This window comes from Camelina sativa, chromosome 11, assembly GCF_000633955.1.
Source record: "Camelina sativa cultivar DH55 chromosome 11, Cs, whole genome shotgun sequence".
Classification (NCBI taxonomy): Eukaryota; Viridiplantae; Streptophyta; class Magnoliopsida; order Brassicales; family Brassicaceae; genus Camelina; species Camelina sativa.
The window spans coordinates 41087142-41099355 of NC_025695.1; the positions used below are offsets into that span (position 1 = coordinate 41087142).

Below are 12214 nucleotides of genomic sequence, written 5' to 3' on the forward strand. Positions count from 1 at the left end.
AAAAAAAAAAAAAAAAAAAAAAAAAAAAAAATCAGATCAAGTTAAACACAAACTCGCAAAGAAATGGCGAGACATGAAGATGGTTTAAACAAGCAAACACGAAGCATCCTTTTCTCGATTCTCTACTCGACTATTCCAACTAACCAAACAGGATTTTTCATATTTGTATCTGAATCTGAATCAATCAAAACTACATTAACACACAAATTTGTGCTCACTTATCTTCCATAAATTCCTCTAAACTACCAAAAGACTACCTCTTTTGTTGCTGAATTGATCAGTATCATCTACATAATCTCCTTCAGAGCAAAAACAGAATCTAACTAGGTCAAATTTCTCCGCATTCTAGATTGAATGAGCATGATGCTAAAATAGTATCACACGAATTTCGAAAATCCCCAGAAAGAAGAAAGAAGGATTTGATGTCAAAAATTGGAGGTTCGTGTGTAACCTTCTCTCTGGGTTTGGGACGGTTGAAGACGAAATCGGAGCCGGAGAAAAGCCCCAACAAATCCGGTCTGGTCGACGGATCGGATCCGGTCCATATAGCTCGGAGTAATTTGTACGGAATGGTGTTCTTCGAACGAAGATCGGAAGCGATTCCTCTGAGTTCTTGGGAGAGACGAAGATCACCGGAGGCGATGGCGAGAAACGACCGCATCGTTTCAGTGGCGGAGATAACCAATCCAGAGCCATTTTTCGGGTCGGGTTGATCCATCTTTGTTCGGGTCCAAAACACTTTGAACAAACAACGCAATGTTTTTACTTAAACGACGTCCCAATAAATATATTAACACTAGGTCCCTCATCTTTTCAAACATATCAAAACATGTCCTCTATTTTATTACATAACACTCCCCAAATTCTACACCTGCTTCACGATCGCTTAATATAAGTTTTTAAAATTAAAAAAAATAAAGGACTGTTAGTCCGACGTGGCGTTACCCTAGCACGTGTGAATTACTCGAATCACGGATAACTGTGGGGGTATTATTGTAAATATACAATGGTGGTTTTCAGTATACAGTAGTAGTTCCCATTGGGCTAGGCTGTATTTATATATCTTTTTTAGTATCGTCGTCTTCTCCAATAATGGATCACACCATTTCTGTTATTTCCCCTAGAAAATTCCGCAAACCCTAGAAAGAGACCATTGAAACAGATCAGATTGGGCAAGAGGAAGGGGAAAAGAGATATCAGAGAAAGAATCATCTCCTCTCTCTCTGATCAGCATTTCCCGAATGAAATAAACCTAAACGATCTCTGTTTTTTTTTTTTTTTTTTTTTTGTGAATCTCCATTGAGTCAGTATTTATATACAAAAAAAAAAAAAAAGGAAAAGGATGATTTCGAATCCGAGTTTATTGTCGTACACTTGCATCGCGAAAGGAACCGTAGTCCTCGCCGAGTTCGTCTCAAAAGAAGAGCCAGGAATCGAAGCCGTAGCTTTACGATGCATCGAGAACACGCCTCCGCATCATTCGATGTTCTCCCACACTGTTCGCAAAAAGACGTACACGTTCGCGATCGACGACGATTCCTTTGTTTATTTCGCGATTCTCGACGAGACTATGGAGAAATCCGAATCGTTCTGGGTTTTGAATCGTTTGAGATCGGTTATGGAGGATCTGATCGGAGTCGGCGGATCCGATGCGGATACGGTTGTTAATAACCCGGTTTCGCTTTGTCTTCAATCGAAGCTCGATCCAGTTTTCGCGGAGATCGTTGGTGTTGGTGTTGTTGATGTTGATTTGGAATTGGATATGGATTTGGTTGGATCGCCGAGGAGCGTAGCGAGGGAGAGTCGTAACCCGAGTATTGATTCGTCTAAAGGGAGGAGAGCTGCTTTGATGCCGCTTTTGGGGAAACCGTTGAAGGCGTTGAAGAAGAAGAAGAAGAGGTTGCATAATAATCATAACGAAGCGGAAGGGGAAGATGTCTCTTGCGATGGTGTTGGTTCGATGGAGGAGATATCTGAGAAGAAGGTTGATTTATGTGGGAATGGTAACAATGGAGTCTTACGCAAGGAAGTGAGAAATGGGCTGTTTAGTGATCATCATCATAGACAAAAGGCTAAACAGATATGGAAGAAACATGTTTGGGTTGTGTTGATGTTTGATTTCTGCATCTGTGCTATATTATTCGGAATCTGGCTTTGGATTTGTGAAGGGTTTCAATGCATTCAAGGGTAAAAAAAAAAGTATCATCATCATCAGTTTCTCTCACTTTGTGTACATCTCCAAATTTATATTATTGTTTCAATCTTCATTGACATCTTCTTTTTTTTTCTGAGTATTCGTTTTTTTGGATCGAAGAATCTGATCCTTTTTTTTTTGTCCACGTTCTTGTTTTTCATCTTCTTTATTTTTTTAAAGTCACAAAAAAAAGTGTTGTTTCCAGGAGGAAACTAGGGTATAGGTTGAATCCTGGTTTACATTTGTTAGTGTGATATGTTCATTGTACTTTGGAAGTTTAATCATTCACAAGCAAAATGTGTGTGTTTTGTATTATCTCTTTTCTTTTTTTATCTTTCTCGTTTTTCTTTTGCTGTTTGATTCCATAAATGGTGCTTGTGATTGAACGAGGGTCACACAATAATGGAGGACTGAAAAAAGATGGGTCTCACTCAGATCCAGTCACACGTTAATATTTTACTAAATCTGTCATACAGTGCATCTTTTAGTCGGCGTATTTAAAAATAATATTCCAAGAAAAAACATACGAAAATGAAAGTAGTTAAAATTATGCTGTAAATTTGTAACAGTCTCAAGGTTTAAACTTTAAAGAGTATAAAAGATGGATTACATTACAGATAACAAAAGTGAAAGAAGAGGTTTTGGAAATAAGGAGCAAAAGGAGGGAGAAAGTGTTAAATATGTGTGTGTCTCAGTCTAAAATTCAATCTCTCAGCCGCAAGGTGTGAGTTTCTTGTTACCTGCACCACGAGGATTATCGTCCTTCCAATCATCGAAAGCTCTAGCTTTCATCACGGCTTCTTCGTCTTCATCATCCTCTTCTTCGTCCTCTTCCTTTCTTCTCAGAGGTTTATCGTTATACCATGAGGTGGTTGCTTCTTCGATGGCTTTTTTCGTCTGCTCTTGCCAATCATTCATTATATTCATCTCTGTTAACCCAGCATCCTCTATGCACATTGTTGGCATCCTATAAACTCCAAGTTAATCACCATTTTTAAAAATCTCAAAATGGATTAAGATTTTGTTATGACTGATGAGCATAGTTTTTTGTTTACCTGTGACTTGGTTGGAAAACCTGAGCTATCATCCTCTCTCTGTTGGTAGAAAGCGGTCCACCCACGATGCTTGCTGGACCGAATATAAGAGGTTGGTGTTTGTGTTCGTGACCTTGTGACACAGAAGCTCTTCCTTCTAATACATCTTGCGCAAATGTGGCACAAGTGATTGGTTGTGCCGGGTTAGAGTACTGTACCCTCGCAGCAGCGTCTCTGTGCCAGGTTTCAGCTTTCTTTGTACGATCATCAAGAGCATCCCGAGAAAACACGTCCTCTCCATCCTGATCAAAGGATCATAACAATTTTCTTCGTTTATATGTTTCTCAAATCGTTTTGTTAGCATGTAAAAAAAACTAACAGCGAGGTTTAGCTACCTTTAACTGTCTTTCCTTTATTGCAGAGAGCATTTCCTCTTCTCTCTTTAGCATTTCCAACAGATCAATAGCCTGTAGCGAAGTTCAGTCACAAGATAAAGCCTCACCTTGACACAAATCATAGGATTCTAGTAAATGAGTTTTAGACAAACCTTACAAACAGCCAAGTTGATTGATGATAGCCAGGCCTGCAGAGAAAAGTCATAAGACCAGGCTTAGAAGAAAATCAAATTAAAGAAAGCAGCAAAAACAAGAAGTGGGACAAACCTCTCTCTCTTCTTCGCTGTCATCATCTGGAATATCTTCTTCTCCAGCTTCCACAGGAGTTGACAAGGCAGCTGCTTTAGTTGAACGTCCGCGTCGCTCCTTCCTCTCTTTAATTTCAAGAAGCTTTGCCTCAGCCGCCTTTTGACGTTTGAATCGAGCTATCTACAAAGAGTATCATAGTCATGAAGACACAGCATGCATTTCAAAATCCGAAAACATTAAACTCCATTCTCGTGATTATACAAAAGAAACAGGGCTGCATCTACCTTGAGAGCCCTTCGATCAGCAGGTGCACCAGAACCTCCTCGTGAAGAAGCCTCCAACTCTTCATCCGGAACAAGTTCCATTGCCTCACAGAACGAAAAGAACTCCTAGACACAATAACAAGATGATACATCAGTCTAAAAAATTCCAACCAAATGCTCATTCATTCCCACTAGCACACTATTATCAAAGGGATGCAATAACAACCAACCAGCAAACACTCAACAGAAAACTCACTTTCAACTTTGCATACGATGCCTTGACAACCTGAATCCGATCGTCCTGTATGATTTTCTCCGTCAACTCCGCAAGATAGTAAGGCACCTACAATCACAATAATATATATATATATATATATATATATATAAATTCCTCGTCACTTTAAAGATTACAACTCAAAAGCACACACAATCTTATGATCTAACCACAGAGTAACTGGTAGTAAGTCCACAATCCAAATTTCAGACTCCACATTAGATAGTTCAACAATTTCAGCTATAAAAGATTAAAAAAGTAACAGGACCAGCCAAAGTTGTTCAATTTTCTGCTATTTCTTCTACACCAAAACTAATAACAAAACTAGAATACAAACATACCACTAAAACCCCCAAAACTCGATAGCAAGAGAAAATTTACCAAAAGATACTTGAGATTGTTGGTGCTAATATCTTCTTTAGTCTCATTAGAGGAGAACAAGCCCAGTTTCCCAATCATGTCTTCGCACTTCTGAAACATCTCACATCCTTTCTTCACAACATCCTAACAAAAGAATCCGTCCAATTCAGTTTATAAAAGCTCGCGATTTCAAACCTAATCGAATTCGAATTCGAATTAAAGAAGAAAAAAAATGTAAGAGGGTTGCACCTGATCAACACCAGACTCAGAAGCAGCGAGATGAATTTTCCTAGCTTGCTCGAATAGCGCCGATAAAGGCATTTCCTCCATAGCTAAACCACCCATCACACGCAATTCAAACAAAATATCACAGAGAAATGTTTACGGATTCGAGAAGTGGATCAGTTCGAGTCTTTCGAATTTCTTCTTTTTTTTTAGGGTTCCCCAAATCGAAATCTGTCGAATTTACCAGAGAGAGTTTTTAGATGAAACTGTCAGCTTTATAAGGTTTTACGGTTGAGATCATGCCGCGTCAAGTGAAGATTATAGTTGTAAAACAATGTAAGCCGTTAGATCTGTAGACAAAAACCTCAAACCGACTCGGTTTGTAAAAATAAAAGTCAAAAGATCAGGTGCGGGCGGGTGTACTGTAAAACCCACACGTTACATCTTACAACGGATATGGTATGAATGTTTTGTAGTAGTAATAGATTTTTTGGTTTTTGTGTGTATGAGTAATAATAATAAACTAGTAGTAGTAACCCACCCAAGGTCTAGCCGGTATATAAAATCGTAGTGCTCTATCTATAGCGGTAAACCACCTAGGAGGAGGAATGGTGTGTACTTTGATATAGGAGGAGCCAACTGAAAATTCTCATAGAAATCCAAAGCGAGAGGAAGAAATAACAAATCGGCTGGATCAAAAGATTTAGGAACATCCAATAGCTCGTGAAACGAAAATGAAGAGACAAATTGATTGAACAGAACTTTTATATATATATATATTGGTTGTAGTAATTGATTGACTCTCACCCAATGTCACTCTACATAGCTTGAAGAGGAAATGGACTGATTGAACAATACTTAAAAAAAATTCGACACTTGGGCATTTCATCACTCTACATAGCTTGAAGAGGAGATGAATTTGACTGAATTAACTGTACTGTGTGATATGTACACAGTACAATAATTCCCATTATTGAATATCTCCCACGCACACCCACGCAGAGAACAACAGCCTCCTAAGCGACCAAAGTTAGAAGGAGGCTTCAAAAGTTGACCTGAAATGAAAATTGTAAGTTCAGTATTATTCTAAAAATAAGATATTCATGTGTGGTTCATTAGAATATTAGGAAGTAGTGAAAGGTTCTTACGGTAGTTGTGACTATATTGGCAAGACAAATCTCAGTTACGGTAGTATTGGTTGGCTGAGTAAGGGAAGCGAGTGGCAACTTGGCTGTAAAAAAGTTCAAATATAATGAGAATAACGTGAAAGGTAAAGATTATATAAACTAATTGAGGATCTCTATGAGCAGAACCTGAGCAATCCCAAAAGACTTGTCGTTACCCATTTTTTCATGTCAAGCTTGACTGAAGAAATGAACATGCCTGCGAACTCCATTATGATTATCTGACAAAGAAGGCACAAAAAGAGAGTATATCTGGTTTAGGTATATATAAGAAAAGCAAAAAAAGAAGAAAAGTTGGTGTTCACCTTGTACAGAGGACTTACCTGAGATATAACACTTGAGGTTATTGTAACGAGAAACATATTCTCTCTAAGGACTTCTTTCAAGGTTTGGTCTATGCTTTGGATTTCAAATTCATTAAACATCTGCGTCATTTTAAAAAGACATAGAGATGATCAACATATTCGCATATCCTGATTAAACGAATGGGAAAAATCGGACATTACCAGGCAGAAGACAAACGAATTGAATATAAATGTGTTCATCACTTTTTCAGCATTGCTGGTAGGACCATGCTTCAGCTTCAGTAGCTTCTCAGAATTTATGAGTACCAGCGACAGCACTAGGTAAAATACCTGGAGGTAAGGTATTTCATGAGTCATGACAGAAGCATTATTTACCTCTCCAAGTCAGTGTGTGTGTGTCTCTAATCTATATAGTAATCATGTTTTTGTCTCAACCTCGTATAGTTAATTAGTTATGAGTTATGACCAAGGAATTGCATTTTAAACTATGAAGGAGTAAAATATTTTATCGGACATACCTGTATTATCAACTTGGACCACATCGTCTTGGTTATAAGAGGGTCTCTGAAAAAAAGAGGCATACATATGTATGATCAGTTTGCTTATATTCACGTACAACAGATAGTGTGTTTTAATCAGAACAGAAAACTCAACAGTTTCTTCCAAATTTGCGGCATCAAAACGGTAATGTCTCTTTCCAACGACAACTATATACTAACTTATTAATCAAATCGAATCCTTAATCCTATTCAGATTTTTATACCTTATACCAACCGGTGGTTTTCCCATTAGGTGGCGATCAGCTCTTGGTCGGTATGCCAGTGCAAATGCTCCTAAGATGTCGATAATAAGATTAAGCAACAGAAGCTGCATCAGGGAAAAGCAAAAACTGGGTTAGGAAAAAAGGTTTCAAATCGTGGTAAAGCTGGATTACAAGATGATGAAGTAACAAAGGGATAGTATTTTTTAACCTGCACGGCGTTAAGTGGAAATGCATCATAAACCACAACCTCAACCACACAGAGAGTTAATGCTGATACACTGACAGTGAGCCGGAATAGGATAGATCTCTGGATATTGGTGTATAGCGATCGAGACCATATGATACACTGCATTATCCAAACAAGCCTCTAATATCTTATCAGAAAGATTTAAACAAAATTTCACTGCCCAAAGGTCAAAGCTTGCTCATTATTATTGTATGCATTCTATAAGCCGCTACTGCCCAAGTTTATCAACCAAGCATATAATAAACCAACCTTGACAATCGTAGCAAAATTATCATCCAGTATAATGATATCGGAATTCTCTTTTGCTGCTGTGGTTCCTCCAATTCCCATAGCAAGGCTAACACCCGCCTGTTCAAAGAAAAGTGATGATGGACATGTTTTTCTGTTTAGAATTCATGTTCTCTTTGAACTAGTGTGATTACTTTTTGAGTTTAAATATGATAATTACAGACCGCGAGTAGTGTCTTCGAATCATGTATTCCCATCCCTGTGGCTGCAACTACATGCCCTATTCTCGTCAGTGCTTCGACAAGCAGAAGGTTGTCGCTGGGAGAAGATTCAGCAAGAACCTACACATAGGGTAGTGTGTTAATTTCTACCTCAATCCAGTCGGCTAATATAGAACTATTAAAAATTATGTCACTTAGCAAGGTGTGACAGTGTGACGATAGATACTGAACCCAACTATCTTATCTCATGATTCCAGTCATCGATGTTTCATGATGTGCAAAGATTAATATATACGTTAAACAATAAATATAGAAGAATGGATTCATACTAAGATCTCTCCGGCGATCAGCTCTCTCTCAAGATCGGAAAGATCACGAAACTGAGCTCCTGTCCTTATATTACGGCCAGATGCATCCCTCAATATCCCACATTCCATTGCTTTCGCTTGTGCAGTCCAAACGTCTTCGTCTGTCACCATGCAAACCTGAAATCAACAGCTTCCACTTAGAAAGTAGACCAGTAAAAGGGGTTGACCTAAAACAATTTCAAACCTGAAAGTCGACATCTTCACTTACAAAGTAGACGAATAAAAAAGAAAAAAATTGCTTAAACTTATTTACTTCCGAAACAAATATTAAAGGTGTCACTGCACACGATAAAGTACCTAATAGTCGGTTTAAATATTTGAGAGATAGCAAACTATTCGAGTAGGAAATCATTCTCTACTAATCAAAGTTTAGAAACTTCAAGTTTCATGCATAATGCATAATAGTTATACAGCCAGTAACAGAACCAAAAAATATAATCATGGCACCTTAACACCTCCGGAATTGCACAGTTGAATGGCATCCCTTGTGTCTGGCCGGCAAGGATCCTGCATGTTATTAAAAACGTTGGATAAGTAATGTTAGTAGTGAAAAGACTTCATAGGCTTTGACGAAAATGGAATCAGGTACCAATTCTCATTGATACTAACTAAGGATTTAGAATGGGTACTGGAAATGTTACCTTGATACCAATAATAGCCAACAAAACAAGGTCCTGAGGTATTACAGAAAGTTCCTCATTGGCTGGAAGACTTCCTAGGTCGTAGGGTTGATAAGCAAGTGCAGCACAACGCAGTCCTTCCTTACACATGTTTTCAATTGTTCCTTCAAAGAACTTAAGAGAGAATGGACTCTTACATAAAACTCCGAACGCGAAATAATAGTGCATTTTTAAATTAGTCATCTAGATTCATATACAAACCTTTCGTGTCTGTTCATCAATAGTTCTGTGGTTGTTGGCCCCATCCATATACCATTCGCATTTACTCAAAATTACTTTTGCAAATCCTTTCCAATGAACGTGGCCTCGTGTACCAAGCTAGAAATGAATAATAAGAAGTAAAACAACTATATAAGGATCAAATATAGCATAAAATATGCAGGCAGATTTACAGTCAAGCAGTTACAGACTCTAACAAAGCTGCAACAAAGTATCTGTGTCAAGTGAAAACTAGTATATATATGTCTGTGTGCGCGCGCGTATATATCTGTTCAACAACAATATAGACAAGGTTATGTTACCTGTAGTGCCACGCCTCCATATTTCTTCTTTGGATTGAATGGTATAGTATGATGAACTAAAGAAGCTGACCTAACATCATCAAATTTCATTCCCAACTACAAAATACAAGTAACTAACAGTCAGTAGTAATAAACATAATAGCTATAGCAAGTAGTAATGTCAGATTAGAAACAAACAAAACCTTATTCCCCAAGCGAAGAATGGCCTGTTCTGTTGGTGATCCATACACCTCTGGTACAATGGCTCCCTATAATTAAGTATGAACTTACTAAGAATAATTCATATTACAGTTTATGTCCAAATCAACGCGGTAATCCAGGACACTTACCGTTTCAAAAACAACACTGCCATTTGTATTTTGGGCAATGCCTTCAATGATTAGTTCTTTCAGAAACGTGGGAAACTGTGAAACATGATCCATATCTTGCATTCTTCTTCCTCCAGCCCAGACATCGACCACCGACATCTGCTTAGCAGAAAATAAATGCTTTAATAGGTACTCAGGAAGAATAAGAGGAAGAAGGAAAGAGATGATTGCAAATAAAAGAAAACACTTGCCTGATTCAAAGTTAAAATTCCAGTTTTATGACATACTATAGTTGTAACAGATCCCATTCTTTCACATGCAGAGAGTCTTTGCACCTGAAAAACATTTACGATGGTAAAGCACACGTCGATGCTCTAACGACATTAGAAAATGGGATCTAAAAGCTGAGTACCAAAACTTTGTCAGTCATCATTTTTCTCATTGTCTTTGCAAGGCTGGTGGAAAGAGGAAAATGATCAGATGAGAAACATGAAAGTAACTGTCGTGCGAAACGATATAAACTGCAACGAAAAACTAGAAGCAGGCATACTTTAAGTTCTGCCACTCTTCGAACAGCAATTGATTGTGCACTATATTACCAGACTACTTTGCCATTTTCTGATATGTATTTTAATTAAACAGATTTTCAAAAGGAAAAGAGACTTACTTCAAGCGAACAACTATAGACAGTCCAACAGGCACTGCCACTACGATTGTTGCAATCTGAAAAAATCATGTTTTGGCAACCGCCAACGAAATTCCAATAAAAGACCATATGTCATTACTTTAGCCACAAAAGTAAATTTCAGCATTCCCGTACCATAAAACTCAGGGATTTGATCACAAATTCTGTTGCTTCATGGGCAGAGGTATGTCCGTGAATAAACATTGGAGTTCCATCTGACTTTTTGGTCTTACCACTAAAGTATCTGAAATTAAATCGCAAGCTTGTTAGGTCCTTATTGAGCTGGAGATATTAGATCTGAATGCAGAACAAATGTGCAATGGGTACATTGTAAAGTAAAGAAAGACTTACAGGCCCAACTGAACAATAACGGCAACTGAAGCAAACAAAAGGACTAAGCAGTTGGCAGAAATCGCAAGCCATTGCAAGTATCCCTAGTAAAACAAATCACAGATGATAAACGCGCAAACTGTTATAGGTAGCAAGAAATTAGTAATCAATATAAAACAGACCTGAAAGGGCTTTTCTTCTTCAGTCTCATGTCGAATCTCCTCCATCTTTAACCACCATCCAGTGTTCTTTCCAACAGTTGTAACCTTAATACATGGGAAAGAATAAAGTGAAACAGAAGATCAAGAACCATATACAGAGAAAGCAAGCATAGAAACCAATCTTGTAACTGACAAAGAAAAAAAAATCACAGAGTATAACTATGTTCAGGTTTCAGAATTTGCATTTCTGCACTCCCCACAAAAAACAGTTCTAGATTACTTCTTTTCTCTCAACTTCACTTTATTCAAGATCAATCAATCTATTGCTGGCACTAGAAGAAGAGACAGCATTGAGGCGAAGAAAGAGAAGCTGTATGCAGAAACACGGAATAGGTTCCAATGAATTATTTTGTTGTGAAGAAACAGTTATAGTTATAGTGTTTATCAACGTGACTTATCCCTTTCAACATAGGCCTCATCTTTAATAAAAGTAGCTATACATCTATGAGATGGATGTGTCAAGCATAACAAAAAAAAAATAAGATACGTGGCTGGAGAGCTTACCAGCATCGTGCCTATGCCTTCTATAAGTTTTGAGCCAGATAACAGGAACGGATTATATTGAAGATCTTTTTGAACCTGCTAATTGAAAAGAGAGATTAGAGATACAGGGGAGGTAATGATACAGGTCATCAACAAGGGTACAGTACAGCATACAATTTCGTCTGAGCCAGTAATTTCTTGCTCGTCAACTTTCAACGAGTTTGCAACAAATAGGACACCATCTGCAGGTACCTGCACCATTAATCAAAAATCACACAAATTGTGAAGTTCAAGACAGACAAGCCAAAGAAATATATCTGTTAAAAGTGTGATGCTTACCTGAAAACCATTCTTGAGGGGTACAATATCGCCGACAACAATATCATAGATAGAAACCATGACTCTTCTGCCACCTCTAATAACCTGCAACCAAAAACGTTCAGCAATGTGGGAAAGTGCAACACCGCACACAAGGGACGAAGAAAACCGTATGCAGGAACACACCTCTACATACACGTTTCTCTTCTCCTCAGTCAACTTTTCAAACCAACAAGAATGCTTGTACTCGGCGATAGCTGCAAAATAGGAGACAAACAAAATCAAAATCTGATTGTTTCCAACTTTCCATATTCACTCTTGTAACTCAACAGCAACTCAAGAACATGAAAGATTGTAG

General features: G+C 37.9%; 4 protein-coding genes across 4 annotated transcripts in view; 1 reads left to right on the forward strand and 3 right to left on the reverse strand.

Annotated features, from left to right (window-relative positions):
* Window positions 1-718, reverse strand: part of LOC104728841 — a 1445-nt gene extending 727 nt beyond the window's left edge. The window contains exons 1-2 of the mRNA XM_010447770.2: window positions 452-718; window positions 258-345 (exon numbers count right to left, since the gene is read on the reverse strand). Of these exons, the coding sequence (XP_010446072.1) occupies window positions 258-345; window positions 452-718 (355 nt within the window). The remainder of the gene's footprint in view (window positions 1-257; window positions 346-451) is intronic.
* LOC104725813 (phytolongin Phyl2.2-like) lies at window positions 960-2509 on the forward strand. Its single transcript, XM_010444550.2, has one exon. It carries the CDS (start codon window positions 1343-1345, stop codon window positions 2189-2191), a length of 849 nt encoding a protein of 282 aa, XP_010442852.1. The 5' UTR covers window positions 960-1342; the 3' UTR covers window positions 2192-2509.
* Window positions 2717-5244, reverse strand: LOC104725814 (PP2A regulatory subunit TAP46). The gene is made up of 9 exons (XM_010444551.2): window positions 5019-5244; window positions 4791-4913; window positions 4392-4478; window positions 4157-4261; window positions 3891-4052; window positions 3776-3811; window positions 3624-3695; window positions 3250-3530; window positions 2717-3161 (listed from the first exon to the last, which is right to left on the reverse strand). The coding sequence occupies exons 1-9, from the start codon at window positions 5112-5114 to the stop codon at window positions 2906-2908; spliced, it is 1218 nt and encodes a 405-aa protein (XP_010442853.1). The 5' UTR covers window positions 5115-5244; the 3' UTR covers window positions 2717-2905.
* On the reverse strand, window positions 5725-12202 carry LOC104728842 (calcium-transporting ATPase 8, plasma membrane-type-like). Its single transcript, XM_019232092.1, has 28 exons — window positions 12187-12202; window positions 12043-12113; window positions 11878-11961; window positions 11713-11790; window positions 11560-11634; window positions 11017-11100; window positions 10856-10938; window positions 10640-10748; window positions 10487-10542; window positions 10232-10274; window positions 10071-10154; window positions 9841-9978; window positions 9694-9759; window positions 9512-9607; window positions 9192-9308; window positions 8952-9104; window positions 8758-8817; window positions 8272-8427; window positions 7946-8062; window positions 7743-7841; window positions 7455-7592; window positions 7247-7350; window positions 7002-7047; window positions 6685-6813; window positions 6502-6603; window positions 6308-6399; window positions 6143-6225; window positions 5725-6049 (listed from the first exon to the last, which is right to left on the reverse strand). Exons 1-27 carry the CDS (start codon window positions 12200-12202, stop codon window positions 6174-6176), a joined length of 2448 nt encoding a protein of 815 aa, XP_019087637.1. The 3' UTR covers window positions 5725-6049; window positions 6143-6173.